This window comes from Saccopteryx leptura, chromosome 2 (assembly GCF_036850995.1).
Source record: "Saccopteryx leptura isolate mSacLep1 chromosome 2, mSacLep1_pri_phased_curated, whole genome shotgun sequence".
NCBI classification, from domain to species: domain Eukaryota; kingdom Metazoa; phylum Chordata; class Mammalia; order Chiroptera; family Emballonuridae; genus Saccopteryx; species Saccopteryx leptura.
The window spans coordinates 35932588-35953483 of NC_089504.1; the positions used below are offsets into that span (position 1 = coordinate 35932588).

The window sequence follows — 20896 nt, forward strand, 5'->3', positions numbered from 1 at the left end:
TCAAAGTGATATCAAGGGAGGGAACCATTCTGCTATTTGTGCCATACCAACCAATGCATGATTGGTGTTATATAATATATACGGCACAGCTCTCAGACCGGGGAGGTGGGGGACGGCCTCATTCAACACTTCTCGTTGGAGCTGGATTTTGTAGTATGAGTAAAACTTGGACTGTCATGGAGATGGGGGTGGACTGTCCTAGCAAAGGCAGCACAGCACAGCAGACTCAGGTTAGCAGACAGTCCACTGTGGCTTGAGGAAAGGTGTGACAATGGTATAAAACTTTTTTTTTTGTATTTTTCTGAAGCTAGAAACGGAGAGAGACAGTCAGACAGACTCCCGCATGCGCCCCACCGGGATCCACCCGGCACGCCCACCAGGGGGCGACGCTCTGCCGCGACCAGAGCCACTCTAGCGCCTGGGGCAGAGGCCGAGGAGCCATCCCCAGCGCCCGGGCCATCTTTGCTCCAATGGAGCCTCGCTGCGGGAGGGGAAGAGAGAGACAGAGAGGAAGGAGAGGGGGAGGGGTGGAGAAGCAGATGGGCGCTTCTCCTGTGTGCTCTGGCCGGGAATCGAACCCGGGACTTCTGCACGCCAGGCCGACGCTCTACCACTGAGCCAACCGGCCAGGGCCTTGTATAAAACATTTTTAATTGGGACTGTCCAAGAAAATCTTGGGTGCTGTGGTCACTGCAGCTTGACCTTTTGTATCCCCGTGGCATTCATCTCTGCCATGCAGCGCGCTGGAAATGGATGATAGGAGGAAAGCCGTCACCCGGATGAGGGAGGCCTTCGTATGCAGCCCAAGCTGAGGCAGGTGGGGTTTTCTCTCTCAAGATGGTGGAGACCTGCTAGAGTGAGCAGAACACTTGCACATTTATGTCTGTGCTTTAGGAAAATAACCACCATTTATGTGCGACAGATATATTCTGAGGTTCCCCCTACCCCTACGTTAGTCCATATGTACTTTTTGCTATTGTGGCATAGCCTTTATATTTAATCACTTTGGAAAGTTTTAGACCATTCCATTGTTTTGATATCCCATAATTTTTGAGCCAGTCCCATGAGGCATTTATTTTTTTACTGTTATAGGCAGCTTTCTAAAAACAGTGGCCATAGTGCTCTTTCCACCTGTTGCATTGTTGCCTCAAGAGTATGTGTTTGTAGGTAGGTATGTTATTTCCATAACACATACTCAGGTGTTTTATCTGTGTGAGGGGACAATAATATAAAAAGTGTATAAGAACAGTCTCTGTTCTGTGGAGTTGACCGTCTCGTGCTGGAGATAGACACCCACACCGAGAGCCATGAAGGATGACTCAGCACAACAAGCGCTTTCCTAGGTCTTCATGCAGGTGCCAAAGGAGCCCAGCGGCCCAAGTCAGGGACGGGCATGTGGGGAGCTGATGTTTGAGTTGTGCTTAAAGAGTAAATCTGATTTGATGGCCAGGGAAAAGGCATTGTGGGCCCAGAGGTAGAGAAGTTCAGGGTAAGTCTTGGGAAAATGGTCAAAAAATAAAAAATGGCTTATCTGTGCATGAGATGCCCTAGCGTATTGAGTAGCTCAGCCCACAAAGGCTAGTTGATGCTGGAGTGCAGAGGACCTTGAATGGGTGCCAAGTGTGGCAGGTAGAATAATAGCCCTCCAAAATGTCTGTGACCTGAGCCTTGGAACCTTACATGTCCAGAGAGGCTTTGCAGATGATTAAATTACAGGCTTAATCTTTACATTGGAATGGAAAGATTATCCTGGATTATCCAGGTGGGCCCACTGTCATCACATGGGGCCTCAGAAGAGGGAGGCAGGAGGATCAGAATCAGAGAGCAGGCAATGTGACAACAGAAGCAGAGGGCAGAGTGATGAGGCCACAGGCCAAAAAAATATGGTGGCCTCTAGGAGCTGGAAGGACAAGCAAGGATTCCCCCGAGAGCCTCCTGAAGGAGTACAGGTCTGCGGACACCTGGTTTAGCCCTATGTGATTCTTTTTGGACTTCTGACTTCCTAAACTAGAAGATAATAAATTTGTGTTTTAAGCACCACTGAGTTGCTGGTTATTTGTTATAGCAGCCTTACACCATGCTAGGAAGTTTGGACTTTGCCTTATTGGTGCTGAGACATTGTTGAAGGGTTTTGAGCAAGGAATATTATAATTAGATCAGTGTCTGAGTTTTTTTATTTTGTTTTTTGTTGTTGTTTTAATTTATTCATTTTTAGAAGGAGAGAGAAAGAGGAGAGAGAGAAAGAGAAACGAGGGAGGAGCAGGAAGCATCAACTCCCATATGTGCCTTGACTGGGCTAGCCCAGGGTTTTGAACCGGCGACCTCAGCTTTCCAGGTTGAAGCTTTATCCACTGCGCCACCACAGGTCAGGCCAGTGTCTGAGGTTTTTAAAACAGTCGCTTTGAGAAAATAAGCTGTGCTTTTTTTCCTTGATGTTTCTTTGCAATGGAGGTAGGGACCCAGGGGATGGGAGGGTACAGGCTGAATTTTGAGATCCCTGCAGTGACCTGGATAAGGCAACCACAGCATTGTTATTATTATCATCATCATCATTGCCAGTGAGAGTTATATTACCTGTTGTGTTTTTCTTTTTGCCTTGGCTGCGAGGAAGCTCAGGGCTCAAACTGGCTCCTCTGCAGTAACTGTCCCACCCTTGGTTCTTGGAACAAAGATCTGTCCTCTTCTCCTAACAGTTTTTTGATACTTCTTTTATCTTTATTCTCTCCACCCCCCACCCCCCATGTACACACATATACATGTTTCTCCAAGTGAGATTTGAATTAGAAATATACCAGCCGTGCACCTGCTGCTGTGGCACAGCTGTCAGAAAGAGGTGAGGCAGGCCCTGAGCCAGGGACGGCCTCTGACAGAACTCAGGAAACCGACAGTAATCATCAGCTGATTAAACTGTAGCCACATCAAGGCAGACGCTTCAGATCTGTCTGAGAGGGAAAATAGGAATGTTTTTGACAGGTAATTGGAACTCGTTCAGCTCCATCATGCATGGTGGAGACACCCGACAGCTGCCTTTCCCAGCATCTATATAATTTGCTATGTTTTCCCTAAGGAAGTACACCATTTGGACCCCACCCTGGGAGATGGGAAAACTTCTTTGCAGTAGCAGGCCCTGTGTCAGGCTCTGAAGGGCCAGATGTGTATTTGGCCCTTCCTACATCCCTCACTACCTGGTGGGAAGTGGGAGAGGTCACCTCTGAAGAGAGGGGGCAGGTGCTTCTTCCAGTAGGGAAAGAGATTGAACGTTCCTGGTAGTAAAAATAGCAAACAAGTCCTTCAGGGATGACCCAATTCTGCTAACATCTGGGTGTGACTGGCTTTGTTTTTACAGGCAGGAAACCAAGGTGCAGAGACTGGAGAGAAAGGCAGGCCCCCCATACGCTCAGGTGCCTGTTTTCGAGGCCGTCATTTGGGAGGGGCTTACGAGGCGGTGGGGGCAGAGGGCTTCTCTGAGCAGGAGCGTTTTCCTCCATCTTCCATCTGTGGCCCACCCAGCCCCCGCGGCTTCACATACACGTGGTCTGATGTTCTTGAAACTCCCTTTTCTAAAATCTGGGTTTTTTTTTCTTTCAAAGCATGTCCTTATTTTATGTTGTCATTTGGTGGATCTGTGAATAAAGTAATGAGTAGCTGTTGGACACAAACAGAGGGGCTGGATACAAGCAGAGAGTCTTGAGTCAGGTGTTGAACTCAGTCCCAAACAAGCTTGACACAGTGTCTTTGGGATTCTGACATGACCAAGACTTCACCTGGGAAAGAGGCCACAGAGACCCGGAAGTCCTTGTGCTTCTGTGGCATAGCTGTTGGCTTAGTTTTTGGTCAGTGGTAACTGGAGGTTGCTAAACGCCTGGCTTCTAGGACTTCGGGAAGCGCTTCATGCTGCTGTGGACTTGCGCCACCTGGGGAAGCCCACAAGGGAAGGCAGGCCCGTGAGTAGGCATTGTCTTTGACTCCTGACATCGGGCTGGTCTCACCTGTCTTGTTCTCCTTCCATTTTAGCGGGAACCACATTTTCAAGGGCCGTGCAGCCGGCATAGCGGTCAATGAGAATGGCAAAGGCCTCATCACAGGTAGGGCGGGGACACTCGGGCCTGGCCCATCATGTAGTGGGCACCCACCCCCCAGTCCTTCATCTGGACAGACTGGCCTCCTGCTGAATAGTGGCTAACACTCGGCAATGCTGGCCCCAGTGGGAGGGAGGGTCTGCTCTTTGCTAGGCCCGGTGTGCACAGGATCTCATGGGGGACATAAGACTCACCAACAGCTATGCCACACTAATGTCTGAATCCCTCTTCCTGGCTTCTGGACAGGCTTCTGCCTTCTCTGGAAACCCATCCCCATTTCCCCTCTGCCTGGCCAACTCCTGCTCATCCTTCGGGTCTCGGCCTGAGTGTCACTTCCTCAGGGAAGCCTGCCCTGACCTCACTTTGTACACATATACACTCACTGTACCCAGGAGGCCTGCTCTGTAGGACACTTTACTTAATAACTTAGGGGTCTGTTTAATGTCAGTCTCCTTAGCTATAAGGCAGTAAATTCCTTAAGTTCAGGATCAAGTCTTGTCTGGCACATTGGTACAGTCTCGGCACAGAGCGCAGCTGCACCCGCAACATAAAAGGGATTCAGAAAACATTGATCCAGGGATCCCCGTGATGGAATCCAGCCTTCCTTCATTCATTAGACATTTACTGGGCACACGCTGCGTGCAGGAGCCAGGGACGTGGCAGTGAACAGAGCATACACCGTCCCCATTTCAGGAACTGACAGTTTAGGAGGGGGCGCAAATAAATAAACAAAAACATACATATACAATCAAGGAAAGTCATATCTGAGGATGGTGAGTGCTCTACAGATAGTTAGAATAAGGTGATAGAGGGACTTTTCGGGTGGTTAGGGCAGGGCTTTCTGAGAAGGTGACGTGTAAGCCAGAACCTGAATGATGAGAAGGAGCCTGGGAAAACAACCAGAACGCCATGCAGGACCACCTGTGGGAACGGACCTGGCGTGCCTGAGGAGTGGGGAGACCACCTGTGTGACTGGAGTGGGGTGAGCGAGGGGTGAGGGGTTTGAGAAGGGGTCACAGAGGCAGGAAGGGGCCAGTCACACAGGGTCTCATGAGCCATTGCACTTGAGTCCCAGGATGCTGAGGGTCTGCCCTGCCACAGCGCTGGGGGCAGATGGTCCCAGGACCACCCTTCTGACTGTGACTCTTCTGTCCACTCCTGGAGGGGGGAGGGGAGAGGAGAGAAGGCTATGGTCAGTCCAGAGCTGAGGCTGGGAAGGTCAGGCTAGAGCAGTGGTAGTCAACCTGATCCCTACCGCCCACTAGTGGGCGTTCCAGCTTTCATGGTGGGCGGTAGCGGAGCAACCAAAGTATAAATAAAAAGATAGATTTAACTATAGTAAGTTGTTTTATAAAGATTTATTCTGCCAAACTTAGTGAAAATCCTACATAAAGTACTTGGTAAGTAATTATTATTATATGCTTTAACTTGCTGTAACTCTGCTTTATAAATTTTATAAAGTAAAGTTACTTCCCTACTTTATAAATCACCATTACTGTGGAACCGGTGGGCGGTTAGAAAATTTTACTACTAACAGAGATACAGAAGTGGGCAGTAGGTATAAAAAGGTTGACTACCCCTGGGCTAGAGTCTCCCCAGGTTGTAGGGGAATGGCTGGAACCTGCCTCAGCCCTGCTGGAAACAGCCCCCAGGACAGATGTCCCCTATGTGGCCTGTCTCAGGGGCTCTAACATCTGTTTATTCTTAGTCATCAGTCCCCAAGGCTACTGGGTACAGTGGGTACTGGGGATATAAGAGAACACAGGACAGTCACAGACTTTGCCCTTGGGGAAAGCAGACAAGTCCCTGAAATGCCAAACAGGGTTCGGGGTGTTGACTGCTGACAGTAAGGCCTGGGCATCCTGGTCCACACTGTCCTTCCTCTCAGCTGCCCAAGTCCTCATTGCCAGCACTGGAGGTGTCCCTTGAGTCTTGACCATCTTTTTTTTTCCCCCTCTCTCCATAGAAAATGTCATTCGTGAGAATCAGTGGGGAGGTGTGGACATCCGCCACGGAGGGGTCCCCGTCCTCAGGGGCAACCTCATCTGCTTTGGCTATTCAGATGGTGTGGTCGTGGGAGACGAGGGCAAAGGACTGATAGAAGGAAACACCATCTATGGTGAGGAGTGCGTCTCAGAGGAGGGTTTGGGGTCCAGCCCAGCCCGGGAGGCAGGAAGCCCAGGACCCGAGAAAGTCATAGCCTTCCTTTCCCTGGGCCTCAGAGACCGGGCCTGACAATAACACTGCTCTCAGGTGTGGTCACACAGCCCCTCTCAGAATTCAGGAGCCTCTCAATCACTGTGGAATCAGATTGACCCCATGAGGTCAGCAAAGACAGCTTTGTCCCCATTTATTTATTTATTTATTTTTGTATTTTTCTGAAGCTGGAAACGGGGAGAGACAGTCAGACTCCCGCATGCACCCGACCGGGATTCACCCGGCACGCCCACCAGGGGCGACACTCTGCCCACCAGGGGGCGATGTTTTGCCCCTCTGGGGCGTCGCTCTGTTGCGACCAGAGCCACTCTAGCGCCTGGGGCAGAGGCCAAGGAGCCATCCCCAGCGCCCGGGCCATCTTTGCTCCAATGGAGCCTCAGCTGCGGGAGGGGAAGAGAGAAACAGAGAGGAAGGAGAGGGGGAGGGGTGGAGAAGCAAATGTGCGCTTCTCCTATGTGCCCTGGCCGGGAATCGAACCGGGGACTTCTGCACGCCAGGCCGACACTCTACCGCTGAGCCAACCGGCCAGGACCTTTTATCCCCATTTAAAACAGCCTGACCAGGTGGTTGCACAGTGGATAGAACATAGGACTGGGATGTGGGGGACCCAAGTTCAAGACCCCGAGGTTGCCAGCTTGAGCCCAAGGTCACTGGCTCAAGCAAGGGGTCAATCGCTCTGCTGTAGCCCCTGGTCAAGGCACATATGAGAAAGCAATCAATGAACAACTAAGGAGCCACAACGAAGAATTAATGCTTCTCATCTCTCTCCCTTCCTGTCTGTCTGTCCCTACCTGTCCCTCTCTGACTCTGTCTCTGCCACAAAAAATAAATAAATAAATAAATAAATAAATAAATAATTAAAACAGCAAAGACAGAAGTTAGGTATTGTGTAAGGACAGGGCCACTAAGCTCTGCAGCATGAGTATCTAACTTCTCTTATCCTTTCTTTTTCTTTAATTTTAAAATATTTAGTTAGTTAGTTAGTTTTTATTTTTTAGTGAGGGGAGAGGAGGCAGAGACAGACTCCTGCATGCACCCTGACCGGGATCCACCCAGCAAACCCACAGGGGGGCGATGTTCTGCCCATCTGGGGCCCTTGCTACGCTGCAACCAGAGCATTTTTTAGTGGTGGAGGCGGAGGCCTTGGAGCCATCCCCAGCACCAGGGGCCAACTAGCTCTAATTGAGCCATGGTTGCAGGAGGGGAGAAGAAGAGAGAAAAGTGAGGGGGGAGGGGTGGAGAAGCAAATGGACGCTTCTCCTGTGTGCCCTCACCAGGAATTGAACCCAGGACTTCCACACGCCAGGCTGACGCTCTGTCACTGAGCTAACTGGCCAGGGCTCTTATCCTTTCTTTTGACCCAGAGAACTGAAAATAATATCAGTGAAAATCATAGGAAGGCCATAGAAAACAGTTCGCATTCACTCTGTGACTTTGTGTAAACCCCAGATCTTTCTGGCAGTATATTTGATGATGATCTTGGTGATACTGATAATAGCAGATAACATGTATTCTGGCCCAGCTCTGCTAGGCTCTTTATATGCATTATTGTGTGTGATCCTCATGACTGCCTTTGGAAGTAGATCGTTATTAACCCTTTTTAAAGATGAGGAAACAAGCCTTGGCCAGGAAGCTCAGTTGGTTAGAATGTGGTCCTGATACATCAAGTTTGCAGGTTTAATCCCTGGTCAGGGCACATACAAGAAGCAACCAATGAATACACAAGTAAGGCCTGGCCTGTGGTGGCGCAGTGGATAAAGTGTCGACCTGGAATGCTGAGGTTGCTGGTTCAACTCCCTGGACTTGTCTGGTCAAGGCACATATGGGAAGCAACTACTGCAAGTTGATGCTTCCCACTTCTCCCCCCTCTTTCTCTCTCTCTAAAAACAACAACAAAACAAAAAGAATACACAAGTGCCTGACCAGGTGGTGGCGCAGTGGATAGAGCATTGGACTGGGATGCAGAGGACCCAGGTTCAAGACCCCAAGGTCGCCAGCTTGAGCGCAGGCTCATCTGGTTTGAGCAAAGCTCACCAGCTTGGACTCAAGGTCATTGGCTTGAGCAAGGGGTTACTCGGTCTGCTAGAGGCCCATGGTCAAGGCACATCTGAGAAAGCAATCAATGAACAACTAAGGTGTCGCAACGAAAAACTAGTGATTGATGCTTGCTTCTCATCTCTCTCGTTCCTGTCTGTCTGTCCCTATCTAGCCCTCTCTCTGACTCTCTCTCTGTCTCTGTTAAAAAAAAAAAATACACAAGTAGAACAAGTTGAGGTGTCTCTCTCCCTTGCCCCTCCTCTTTCTCTCTCTAAAATTGATCAATAAATAAAGATGAGGGAACTGAAGCGCAGAGAGATTCCAGTAACTGCTCAAGGTCACACACAGGAAGTGGTAGGACTGGGATTCAAATTGAGGCTGCCTCTGTCTCCTCAGGGAGGGGTGGGCTGGATGAACGCGGGGGACCCTCTGGCCCTGTCAGTAAGGGCTTGTGAGCCCTCTGGAGGTGTGGCCTTGACACTTCTCAGAGCACTTTCACACCCGATGGAGGGATCCTAGTGGAAAGACTGTCCTGATTGTCATTTTCCCTCTTGTATGAAGAGGCCTCAGCCAGAGCCGCAAAGTGACTTGTCCACGGCCGTTAGCAGACCAGGGACCCTGTCTCCTGGGCCAGTGCCTGTTTTGCTCTCCCTCTCCGGAAGACGCTAGGGGCTGCCTCACCCTTTGCTCTACGCCGGTGACCAGCTCCTTTCACTGTCCCAGCTAATAAGGGCTGTGGTGTATGGATGATGTCGTCCAGCCTGCCCCACGTCACCAGCAACCACGTCAGCTACAATGGCCTATACGGAGTGGCAGTGTTCAGCCAGAAGGATGGCTCCGGTGAATTCCCTGGAGGTCACGGGGCCCAGGAGAACTTCAGCGAGGATGGGGACGCCATCCTCTGGGAGACAGAGCTGGAAAAGGACGATGACCCCCTGCGCCAGCCCGTCACCATAGCTCTTGTTGAGTCTAACAGCATTAATCACAATGGAGGTGAGTGTCCCCTCACCCCAGGCCCTGCTCTACAGACTTCGTGCTCTCACTGCCTTAATGGCCCTTCACGGACTGGCCCTTCCAGCCCGCCAGCCTCACTGGCCACTTCTTTTGGCTACTTACCTGATAGCCCAGTCCTCTGGACTTTGTTCCCTGCAGCTGAATCCATTCTTTCTTGTTCCCCAAGCCCCAACTTTGCTCATGCTATTTCTCTTGCTTGAAATTCCCTTTCTCCATCCACACAGCCGGAACAACTTGAACCTCAGAGCCCACTGTGACAACACCCTGCGCACTTTCCTCCTTTGAACCGTGCCTCCCCCCCGAGTCCCCAGGGGCACTTGTTAGAGGGCCTGGGGCTGTATCTGTTTCTGTAGCCGTTCCATCAACTCTGATAGGCTGTGAACTGGAGGCAAAGAACTGAATCCCACTCATGTCGGTGCCCTCTGCCCCTGCAGTGCCAAATCCACACCTGGCAGACACATTTGTAACCAATTCTGAGACACCCTTTTCACATTTTCACATCTTTGATGAGCGGCGTCTTGCAACTGATAGCATGTCGTAATTTAATTGGCGATGATTTGTCTTAGATATACAGAAAATGAGTGTGTTTTAAATCTGTGTTATCTTACACTTGACAAAAATAAATGATAGCAGTTATTTGATGTTTATTGAATTGAAAAAAAAACTTATGGTGGAGTTAACTGCAGGACTCCCAAACTGGGCTGATTATCAGAGTCACTGTTGGGGCCCTAGTGGAGGAAGGCTGGTTAAAAAGAGTTCATTTCTCTGGGAGTGGCGGAGGGCAGGGAGATCTGTGGCCAGGGGCCCCAGCCGCTCACCTGGAAAATGAGTTCTGTCCCCTCCCAGTTCAGGGTTTCCTCTATGTGGCCATCTGTCCGGTAGGACAGGCAAAGCTGCATAAATTCACAAATACTTAATTTCTATTTGCTGTTCTAAACCAAGCCAGGAGAAGCAAGAGGCTGGTCCCACCAGGAGATCAGCTCATGGGCTCACAGCTCAGCTTGCTCTCTCTCACAGGACCCCCGGCGTCCCCGCACCCTCCTCTCCGCACTCTTGCTCTGGTGGTAGGTGGATGTCACCACCGGGGAGTCCTCCTCTTTCTCACCCCGGTCCACCGGCCATGCTGTCTGTTCCTGACTCAGTCGGCAGCTCTGAGCCCGCTAATTCTGTGCTTTTTTCCCCTACGAATGTAGTGTCTGTAAGCATACACAACTCCAAACAGCACTTTCTTTCCAAAATTTCTCACGCATTTTAGACATATTCTTAGCTTAGTAAATTTTTCTATTCTCAAGTTATAGAATTTCCCTTATAAAGAAAATTTCTCCAAACAGTAGGGAGGCAGGTTCCAGGTTAGTATGGGAAGGTGAACAAAACCACCTTCCAGCAGGTAGGTCTGTCTGGAGCTGGAATGGGCAGCGGGTAGTGAGCGCCCCCTAGTGGTGGATGGGAGTCGGGGGCGGACGACCAAGCTGAGCCTAAGCAATCTTGCATCACGTTTCCCTGGCTGTGTTGCTTGAGGACTTAGTTCATTCAGAAGGGGTAGAATTTTCCAGATTTCTTCCTGCTTTGTGTGTCATCTAGCTTGGAAGCTGCAACTCCCGAGGGCTGGTTTGGAGTGTTGCTACCTCTTCTTCCCCCCTCTCCTGGGGGCACAGTTCCAGGAAGGCTTTTCCTGGCTGGTATTGTCAGGAATGACCCTGAGACCAGCCTGTGCTTTCTCTGCTCCCCACCCCCTCCACCTGCAGCCTCAGGACTCTATGTCCAGAGCAGTGAGGTACTGCACGTCATCACCAACGTGATCCACGCCAATGGGGACAGAGGCATCACTGTGGCGCAGAGCAGCCAGCTCACCCGTGTGGTCAACAATAGCATCTCCTGCAACCGCCAGAGTGGGGTCAAGGTCGAGGCGCAGTGCAAGGTGGAGCTCCGGGGCAATGGTATCTATGACAACAGAGGCCATGGCATCATCACCAAGGGTGACAGCACTGTCGTCATCGAAAACGATATCATTGGCAACCGGGGCAGTGGGCTGCAGCTGCTGCCCAGATCTGACACTAAGGTGTGTATGTGTGCCTGTGTGTGTGTCATGCGGGGCCAATACAGGGCCCAGCCTTGGGAGAGCTCTGCCTTCTGCTGAGAAGCAGCCATTACTGGGGGGGACATCATTCCTCCCGTGAAAAATCAGCCTAGAAGGTAAAGATGGGACCTCCCTCAGGAGAGCACATACAAACTGGGCCCTGAAGGACGGGTGAGAGTTACCAGCAGGAAACCAGGGTGGTGGTGCCACCTGGGGTATTTCTGTGGTCTCCAGATCAAGGTCAGGCTATTTTCGCTCTCTTCTGCTCACAGAGGAATCTCACACGGGACCGAGTGTGCAGTAGGTACTTAAATGAGAAGTCTTGCTGCAGGGCCTTTGCATACACTATCCCCTATATGCCCAGGAAACTCTTCTCCCTCTTTTTCTGCCTCACTTCTACGGCTTGACTGTCTCTTTCTTCAGGAAGCCCTCTCCCTGAGTCCCCAGGGCTGTTGAGGTAACCCTTTTCTGGATTCTAAGGTGCTTACTTATGCCCATCCCTACCTCAAAGAGCACTCCCACGCTGCTTTGTAAATGTTCCTTTGCCTTTTTGTCCCCCTAGTGGGACAGTGAGCTCTGTGCTCTCTTATTATGCAAAGCACGGTGTTGAGTGCTAGGCTTTCAGTTGAGCCAAACTGACCCGGTCCCTGCCCATGTAGAATTACGATCCCAGAGCCTCTTTTCAGCTCTGTGGCTTCACGATTAGTGACTTCAGTAAGGAGTAAAACATTCCTTGGCTTGTGTCTGAGCCCTGTGAGAGCAGAGGCACACTGTTGCCCCAGTTAGGTTGTAGCGCCCTGGCCTCTGGCACCAGCTTCCCTTTCTGCCAGGCCTTTACATATTCCTTCTTCTTCCTGGAACATCCCTCCCTTGCTCTGCACTTGATAAACTCCTACAGCTTATCCATTGCCTCCTCCAGGAAGCCTTCCCTGGTTCCCCCCAGCTTGTCCCAATATCCCTTCCCTGAGCTCCCATGGCTCACTGCCCACCAACATAGCATGCTCTTACCCCTCAGTTTTATAACTGGCGATTCACTTACCGGGCTCCCCCGTCAGTCTGGGATTCCCTGAGGTGTGACAAACTCTGGCTGCCCATTGCAGGTAATAAAGAACCGGATCCATTCGTTTCGGGCCTACGGCATTGCCGTGCGGGGCCGCAGCAAGGCTCTGGTGCAGGAGAACATCCTCTTCCAGGGCAAGACCAACAAGACCATCTTTCAGCAGATCTCAAACAACCGAGAGTGCATCATGCAAAACAACAGGTTCTTGGTCTTCAAGAAAAAGTAAGTGCCTAAACCAGTTTTCTAGAACCACACTGAGGTTCCTGGGGAAGCCAGGCCAGTGGTGGCAGCTGCCCTTGCTCCCTATAGTCCTGCCAGCTTTCAGCTCTGGTCAGATAAAGGCCTGTGCTTGGGCTGTCTGTCAGCCCTGGGCTGAGGACCAGCGCCTGCCTCCTTGGGAGGAAGCAAGCTTTAAGAGCAAGGGGCATGTGGTTTCAGCTCTGTCAGTTACCAGCTGTGTGACCTCGGGCAAGACACTCAACATCTCTGAGCCTTAGTAAAAATCCACTTAATAACATCTGCTTTGTAGCACCAACTTAAGGTAAAATAAGATCATGGTCCTAGCAGAATATCTGCAACATTCCAGAAAATGTCAACTGCTGCTGCTACTGCTGTCACTTGCTTAGGACCTCTGCCTCAGTGTACCACCATCGCTTTACACTCATCTTTCCTAAACCTGTCCGTCCTTCCCTCCATCTCCCCCATTTGCTGTTTTGGCAGCAAAACCTTTGCCTCTTCCTTCTCCCTGACACCAAAGAGTAGTCAGTTACCAGATCCTCTTGATTCTAAAGTGTTCTTGTATCTGGCACCTCCTCTTCCCAACCGCCACCATCCTGTTCAGGTCTCAGCAGCCCTCACTGTGACCCGTGGCTCCTTCCTCTCTCCCTAAAAAATCAATCAATAAATTAAAAAATATACATATGTAGACAACATTGTTGCTAGCTTAAGCAATTCAGGGTTTGTTGTGTATAAGAGATGGTTCCTTGTAACTCAAATGACAGGAAGGCCTGAACAAAGAGGCACTATCCTTTGATTTCTCCCCAATGCTTCCTGATCTCCGTCAGAAGTCGAGGGACTGGAAACCCACCACCTTCAGTCCTCTATGGATTTGCGCTTCCCAGAAGGTCACATAAAAAAATCATACAGAATATAATTTTTTGAATCTGGCTTCTTTCACTCAGCCAGATGCCCCTAAGACTCACCCGTGGTGTCGCATCTGCCGTTCCTTCTTTTTGTTGCTGAGTAGTGTTCCATTGTATGGCTGCACCCACTGTTTATGCATTCATCAGCTGTAGTTCCTAGTATGGGGGGATAGTGAATAAAGCTTCTATAAATTCTTATGGTCATACAGCTGGAATGTGGAAAAGGGTAAGTGAAAGAAATAAAAAGAAAGTCACTGATCTTATCCAGGTCCTTATAAAGAGGGGGAGACTGAGGCTCCTAAAGGGAACTTGTCCAAGATTACATGCAGAATTGAAGGCACAGCTGGAACTGAATGCAGGACTTTTGCCCCTTAGCTTCATGTGTCCCACCTCCTTGAGCTGTCACTAACTTGGGAGACAGAACCTATACCCAGATTTAAATGCCTGGATCCAATGAACTTGAGCCAAAGAACAGATTTTTCAGAGCATTCAGTTAATGCTGGACACTCTTAGAGTCTGTTGATGATCATTTTGCATCTCCAGGTCTGATACATGGCGGCTGGTAAACCCACCAGCACGCCCTCACCTCGAAAACTCTCTCCGAGGCCCCTCTGCAGCCCACAGTGGGCAGAAGGTGACATCCATGGCAACCAGGATCACAGCCCGCGTGGAAGGTGGGTATCACAGCAACCGCAGTATCTTCTGCACCATCCTGTAAGGATGGACAGCCATAGGGTGGGACAACTGGAGCACTGTCCAAAGACTCTGGGAGCAACAACCACATACCCTGCTGTCAGTCCCAGGCCCTGACAGCGCTCAGCCGAGCTGCGGTGAGGCCTTTGGCACAGAAGCAGCGGGGCCTGCGAAGGCTCCCAGACCTCTCCCATGCGCCTGCAAAAGTCTCCTAGGCCTCCTGGGGTCTAAGAACAGGGTACCTCCAAAACCCTCCAGCTCCACAACCCGCAGTAAGAAGTCACTTGGAAATGGCTTTTTCTCCAAGAAGAAAAAGGAACAGAAATTGGTGGGTTTCCAGTCACGCAGGCTCCTGTGGAGATTATGAAGAGTTGAGGAAAACCAATATTGAAGCTTCAGACAGGGTTTCCTGTTTGAGTTCCAGGGAACTGTGTGTGACACACACCACTCCCAGCCTCTTGTCTCGGGGAAGAGGTTTACTCCTGAGAGAGGGAAGTGATTCTAGTGAGGTGGCAAGAGACAGCTGCCCCCTGTCTGCCCCTTGCCTGGAGCTCTCCTTCTCAGCCCCCAGGGACACCACCACGCCCTCCCCGCTGCCTGCAGGGGCCGGAGAAGTTGAGTTCCGTTTTCCTTAAGGTCATAGTTGTCTTAGACTTAGACGTGGATCTGTGAGAGGGGAAGGGGCTTGGGAGAGGGAACCCTCTTAAAAGGCTGACCTAGGGCTGACAAGGGACGTGCTGCAAACGGGAGGGGCCCAGGGAGGAGGCTTCCTTGCAGGAGCTCAGGGGCCAGGCTGGGCAGCGCGGGGGCACACTCAGTTCCACCGGACCCTCCAGGAGCTCCCGACTCAGGAGACGTTAGCTCGGTGCCTGCCGCACAAGAAGGGTGCCCATCCCACGGGCACAGCACATCAGCAGCCCCTCCTGAGCACCGGACTGGTGGAGACACGGGTGCCTCGGCTCCCCTCGTCTGTGTCCACGTTCTCTCATGGGCAGCCACCTGCCTTTACTGACCCTTATGGCTTCCACTCTGTGCCTTGCTCATGCTCTCCCCTCGTCCTGGCTTGCCCTTCTCTGTCTGCCTTGTCTAGGTCCCACCTATTTAAGTGTAGCTCACACTGCCACCTCCACAGAGCACCCTGCCCCATCCCAGGGCTGCACATGAGCTTTCTCTGCCCCCTCAGGGACTGAGCACTTTCTACCTTGGAGTTATACAGGGCCATCCCTGTCCCACCCACCTGTCTGGACCCCCGTCTCCCTGTCCGTGTCCTCAGTCCCCAGCCCAGGCCTGGGTAAGGTCTGCAGCCTGAGTGGGGAGGGGAAGGCCAGTTCCCACAAGGCTTTACTGACCCGTACTGTGTCAAGGTTGCAGGTGGGCGCAGACCCTGCCCCGACTGCTGGAGGAAGGGGCTGGATGCAGGGCCCCCTCTGCCTGAGCAGTCTCTTCCCACTCGGCCCTTCATGCGGGGCTTTCTCCAGCCTGTGGGGGTCACTGTCGTGCACCTCACCGATGGCTACCCGGCTGGTTCTGCCAGGCCCTTGGTGCTGCTCTCCCAGGTCGGGTTAAAAGGGCTGTAGGGGGCCAAAAGCACTGGCATCTTGAGGACTTTGGAGACAAGAGTGCTGGCCCCTCCTGTCCCTACACAGGAAGTTCTTTGCACTTCTCTGGTGGCCCCAATGTGAGTCGCTGTACAAAATGCTGCCTTTATTATTTTGTAAATGATTTTTTGAGAACCAAGTGCTTATGAAAAAACAACCAAAATAAAGTTCTATATTTTAAAAGAGGCACTTCTGGGGGCTTTCCTTGTTTGGCTATGTGCTGGAGTTCCACGCTGCTCGCCTCCTGAAGCACTGCTGCTTCCTCTGAAGGAGACAGAATCCCAGGGCCACCCTGTTCCTTCAGCTTGTCCCCACCTCAGTTCCAGGTTCCAAGGTCTGTCTCCTGGTGCATTAGCCAGGGGTGGTATTGCAGCCCTGCCTGCTCTGGGGGCTTTATGAAGATCAAGTCACAGTCCTACCTAAGCAGTGGCACAGTGGATAGAGCATTGGACTGGGACATGGAGGACCCAGCTTCAAAACCCTGAGGTCACCAGCTTGAGTGTGGGCTCATCTGGCTTGAGTGCAGGCTCACTAGCTTGAGCACAGGGTCGCTGGTTTGAGCGGGGGATCATAGACATGACCCCAAGGTCGCTGGCACATATGAGAAAGCAATCAATGAACTAAGGTGCAGCAACAAAGAATTGATGCTTCCCATCTCTCTCCCTGTCTGTTTGTCCCTACCTGTCTGTCCCTTTCTATCTGTCTGTCTGTCACACAAAAAGAACTAAAATTTAAAAAAAAAAGTCACAGTCCCTGTTGTGGGTGACCTGACAGTCTGCAGAGGGTTTGCAGATCCGTGACCACATTTGTCTCAACTTCAGGTACTCAGCATCTTAGTTCTTGCCATATTCACGTCACCAGAGGAGAAAGTTAGTACTTAATATTTTTCTTTAAATCTTTTTCATTTTTTCCATTGATTTGAGAGAGAGAAGAGGAAGGGAGGGGGGGAAGGGAGAGAGAAGCATCAACTGATTGTTCTGCTTAGTTGTTCCATTTAGTTGTGCACTCATTCATTGCTTTTCATATGTGCCCTGACCAGGGATCAAACCTGTGACCTCAGCGTGCAGGGGTGACACTTTATCCTCTGAGCCACCTAGCCAGGGCTTAAATACTCTTTTTTAAATAGACTTTTTTAGAAGTTCTAAATTGACAGAAAAAGTGAGCAGATAGGTAGTAGAGTTCTCATATCACCCTTCCCGCCCCCTTCAACTTTCCTATTGCTAACATCTTACTTTAGTGTGGTACATTTGTCAAAAGTAATGAGCCAACAATGACACATTATTAAAGTCCATGGTTTATTCAGATTTCCTTGTTACCTAATGTCCTTTTTCCGTTCCAGGATCCTATCCAGGACACTTTGCTGAACTAAAAAGTGTTTACATCACTACCATAAATGAAAAGCTAGTGTGTTCTAATACATACTGAAACAACACATTTACGATACTACAAGCAAATAAACCTTTGTTGAAATCAGTCGCTTGGGGGAAATTTGTTATTGCACTTTAGCCTAACCAGCACAACCTTGTGTATTTTGATACATCCCTGTGCCTGTTCCACCTACAGTATATTAAACATGGACTTGTTTTGAGGCCATTGCCCCATTTTTTAACAGATGGAATTGAGGCCCTGATAGTAATGCTTGTTATGGCCCAGCAGGTAGAAGTCCACTGTATTAAATGCTAGGAGTGTATAGATAGGAGGGGTGTTACCTAGGGCTTGGGCAGTGGAGAAAGGAACAGCAGAGACACAAGGCCCATCTCCAAGTCGCATGGAGGCAGCAGTGGAGGCCACAGAACAGCCAGCCTCACTTTGCTGTGGTTGGGGGATGATCCGGAAGCGAGAATGCACTGCAGTAGCCTCACTGCTTTATTGGGTAGGGCTTGCTCTCCCAGTTGGCCAGACCTGCCTAAGAGAACCTATTTCAATGATTTTTTTTCTCCTTAACTGAGCCAAAATCTATCTGCCTGGCTAAATCCTACCCATACTTTGGGATCTTATTTCATCACTTCCATCGAATACCACCTCTGATCTCTTCAGATCTGCTAAATGCCCCTCCATCATGTCTCATACCTTTTCCCCTTTATCCCCATGCTAGCACTGAATCTATCTGCACTGGAATGGTCTACCAATTTGTCTGATTTCTCTCCCTCCCCTTGTCCTATGAAGTTATACCCTGCTGATCCTCTTGCATAGCACAGAGCAAGACTCACCAAGTTCTGATGCAAGAATAGATGGACAGACAGATGAACAAAGAAACAAACCCAACCCCATGTTGGAGGTATCTCTTCCCTCTGCGGTTTGCAGATGGCATCCTTATCCCCTTGCGGGCTACCCTGCTGCTCCTGGCCTCCTCTCATACATACCAGTTTGCAAACCGTCTCCACACCATCCTTGGTCATTTCTCTAGACTCACTCCAGTGGTCTGAATGGAGAGCCCAGTTTAGGAGTCCACCCTGCATCTCAGGAGGCATGTCCCAGCTCTTCCGTGTAGCAATTATGGATCTGAAGATAGGATTCTCTAGGGTACTGTTTCCTTAGTCACTTTCAGTCTGCAGTAGCTAAGGGCCCCCTTCACAGGCTAACCTGCCACAGGTGAAGGCTTAACCCAGTAGAGCTCACAGGTCTCAGCTTCTCCCTACCAAAGCAGCTTATCCTGTGGCCTCCTTGGCCTTGCCTGCTGGCCAGTCAGGCCCAAACATTGACGCCTGTTGAGAGGAGGTATAAGCATAACGAAGACCCAACACAATTTCATCATCCAGGCCAACAAGTCCTGTTGAAGCCACTGCCCTGTGTCCACAGGAGGTCCTGAGCACAGGGAATGGTGGACACGGAGAGGCCAGACCAAACAAAAGCCAGAATTGGATCTTGGTACCGGACATGAGCCGTGTCCTCAGCAGCAGCTGTGGGCCCACCTTCTTCCTGCTCCTTCCTTCCAATAGTAGAGAGAAATCATTTGTTTTTTCAAATGGCCCCTTGTGGTGGGCTCCCATGGGGCCTGCTGGGCTTGTTCCAACTTGGAGCTGTTTCTCCCAGTATGAACATGCTCACCCCATTCGTTTTCTCCCTTCCTGTCCAGAACTTTGCAGAGTGCAGTTATGGCTTTTTGACTCTGGGGCCCACCCACCATGGTTAGCATCCTTTTAAATGAAGTAAAGCCTAGTATGGCCCTCCTGGTGCAATCTGGGCTACTCACAATGGTCACTTCTGCTCAGCACCCACTTCTTGCCTAGGTGCAGCTGAAGATCCCGTCTGATTATCAGGATGGTATTTCACTTCTTGGTTTTAGCCCATCATTCATGTCATCTATCTGTGTTCCTTGGATACAAAGGTGACTCTAGGGCTAGAGCAGGGGAAGTACTACAAGATGGCTGGAATATCTTGTACCAGAAAATAAGGCAACTCCCTTAAAATGATGGGGATACAGGAGCTAGCTTGAAGAACTCAGATTGGCCAAATGTGGTTCAATCTAAGCATCAAAATAAATGATAGTAACAATGTTCATGGAATAAGAACCTATGAGCTCATACCGGTAACTAAATGAACAAAAATATTTTAATGGGAGAAAACGCGTCCCTTATCAATGAATGCCAATAATAAATGTATAAAAATAATGGAGTCAGAAAATCACGACTTTACAACCATCTTGGTAGTTGATTCAGCAGGGATCAATGGAGGCTGTAACACATGGGTAAAAGTTTGACAAGGAATAGGATATTAGTCTCAAAGTAATCCCTCCACAAAATTTGTAACTTAATTACAAGAAAACTACCAGCTTCACAGTGGAGAGAACACCACCTTAACCAAGTAATAAAAGTTAACATCAGCAAGAACGAGATAAACCAACATCATGTGCCTCTACTGTGATGTACTTGGGACACAGCATGTCTGTGATATTTCTGCCAAAACTGTAGATCCTGGTCATAATGAAACAGACCCAGATTGAGGGACATGCTACAAAAATAACTGGCTTTACTCTTCAAACCACTGTAAGGAAAGTCAAAGGCTGAGAAACTGTTTCAGATTAAACAGGACCAAAATCTGAATATGAACTATGGGCTGGGTGACAGTATTGTATCTCTGTTCTCTCTCCTGCTTTTGATAAATGTACTGTTGTTATGAAAGAGAAAGTCCTTAAGACACACACACTGAAGTCCTTGTAAATAAAAGGACAGGATGCTTTGACAAAGTCTCAAATAGTTCACAAAGAAATACATAAATGAATAAGGTCTACCGGAAAGTTCTGTCCGATTTTGGAATAAAAATACAAATTTTTCTTACCGTCAATAAACTTTATTAAATAATATAATCGCCATTATTATTAATGATATCTTGCCACCGCAAGGGCTATTTGTATATCCCATTTTTGAAAAATGTTTTATCTTTTGATGCAAAAAATTGAACCAGTGCTTGTTTGATATCTTCTTCATTTTTTAATTTTTTTGCCCTTCAAAAAATTTTGTAAGGACAAAAACAAGTGATAGTCGGAGGGTGCTAAGTCCAGGGACTATGGTAGATGCGACAGACATGCTTCTGTAGCATTTCTTCCTTGTTGAAATTCGTAAAAATTACAGTGGCGTAAATGAACTTTATCAGTAGCCATGGGTACACTATCGCTTCACACATAAGACTAACGTGAATCAACTTTGTTTTAATTAATTTGCTACGTCAGTATGTATACATTAAGTGATAAAAATAGAGAGGCACACATGCGCCAAATAAACGTGCTTACGTGTCAAAACTTGTAATAGAAATGGACAGAACTTTCCGGTAGACCTGATATAAAGCAAACAATAAATGAGACATCTCAGTAACAGCTGGAGAATCTTGATAAAAGACACAAGTTCTTTGTACCATTCTTGCAACTATTTCTCTAAGTATGACATATCAAAGTTTTTAAAAGATGCAAGAATTTGATATAATTAGCTATTTCCAGATTTGGGGTCCTCTGTGTGTTCCCAGAGACAGATCAGGATATTATG

The 20896-nt window shown here is 49.4% G+C and overlaps 1 protein-coding gene across 2 annotated transcripts in view; it reads left to right on the forward strand.

Moving 5' to 3' along the window:
- Positions 1–20807, forward strand: part of FBXO10 (F-box protein 10) — a 50889-nt gene extending 30082 nt beyond the window's left edge. The window contains exons 6-12 of one of the 2 annotated variants that reach the window (XM_066367638.1): positions 4015–4085; positions 6046–6198; positions 9057–9326; positions 11093–11406; positions 12525–12706; positions 14170–14300; positions 17257–20807. In XM_066367638.1, the coding sequence (XP_066223735.1) occupies positions 4015–4085; positions 6046–6198; positions 9057–9326; positions 11093–11406; positions 12525–12706; positions 14170–14300; positions 17257–17342 (1207 nt within the window). In that variant the 3' untranslated portion in view covers positions 17343–20807. Of the gene's footprint in view, positions 1–4014; positions 4086–6045; positions 6199–9056; positions 9327–11092; positions 11407–12524; positions 12707–14169; positions 16011–17256 lie in introns of those variants that run through there. The other variant, XM_066367639.1, reaches the window with a different exon arrangement.
- Positions 20808–20896: the final 89 nt, after the last annotated feature.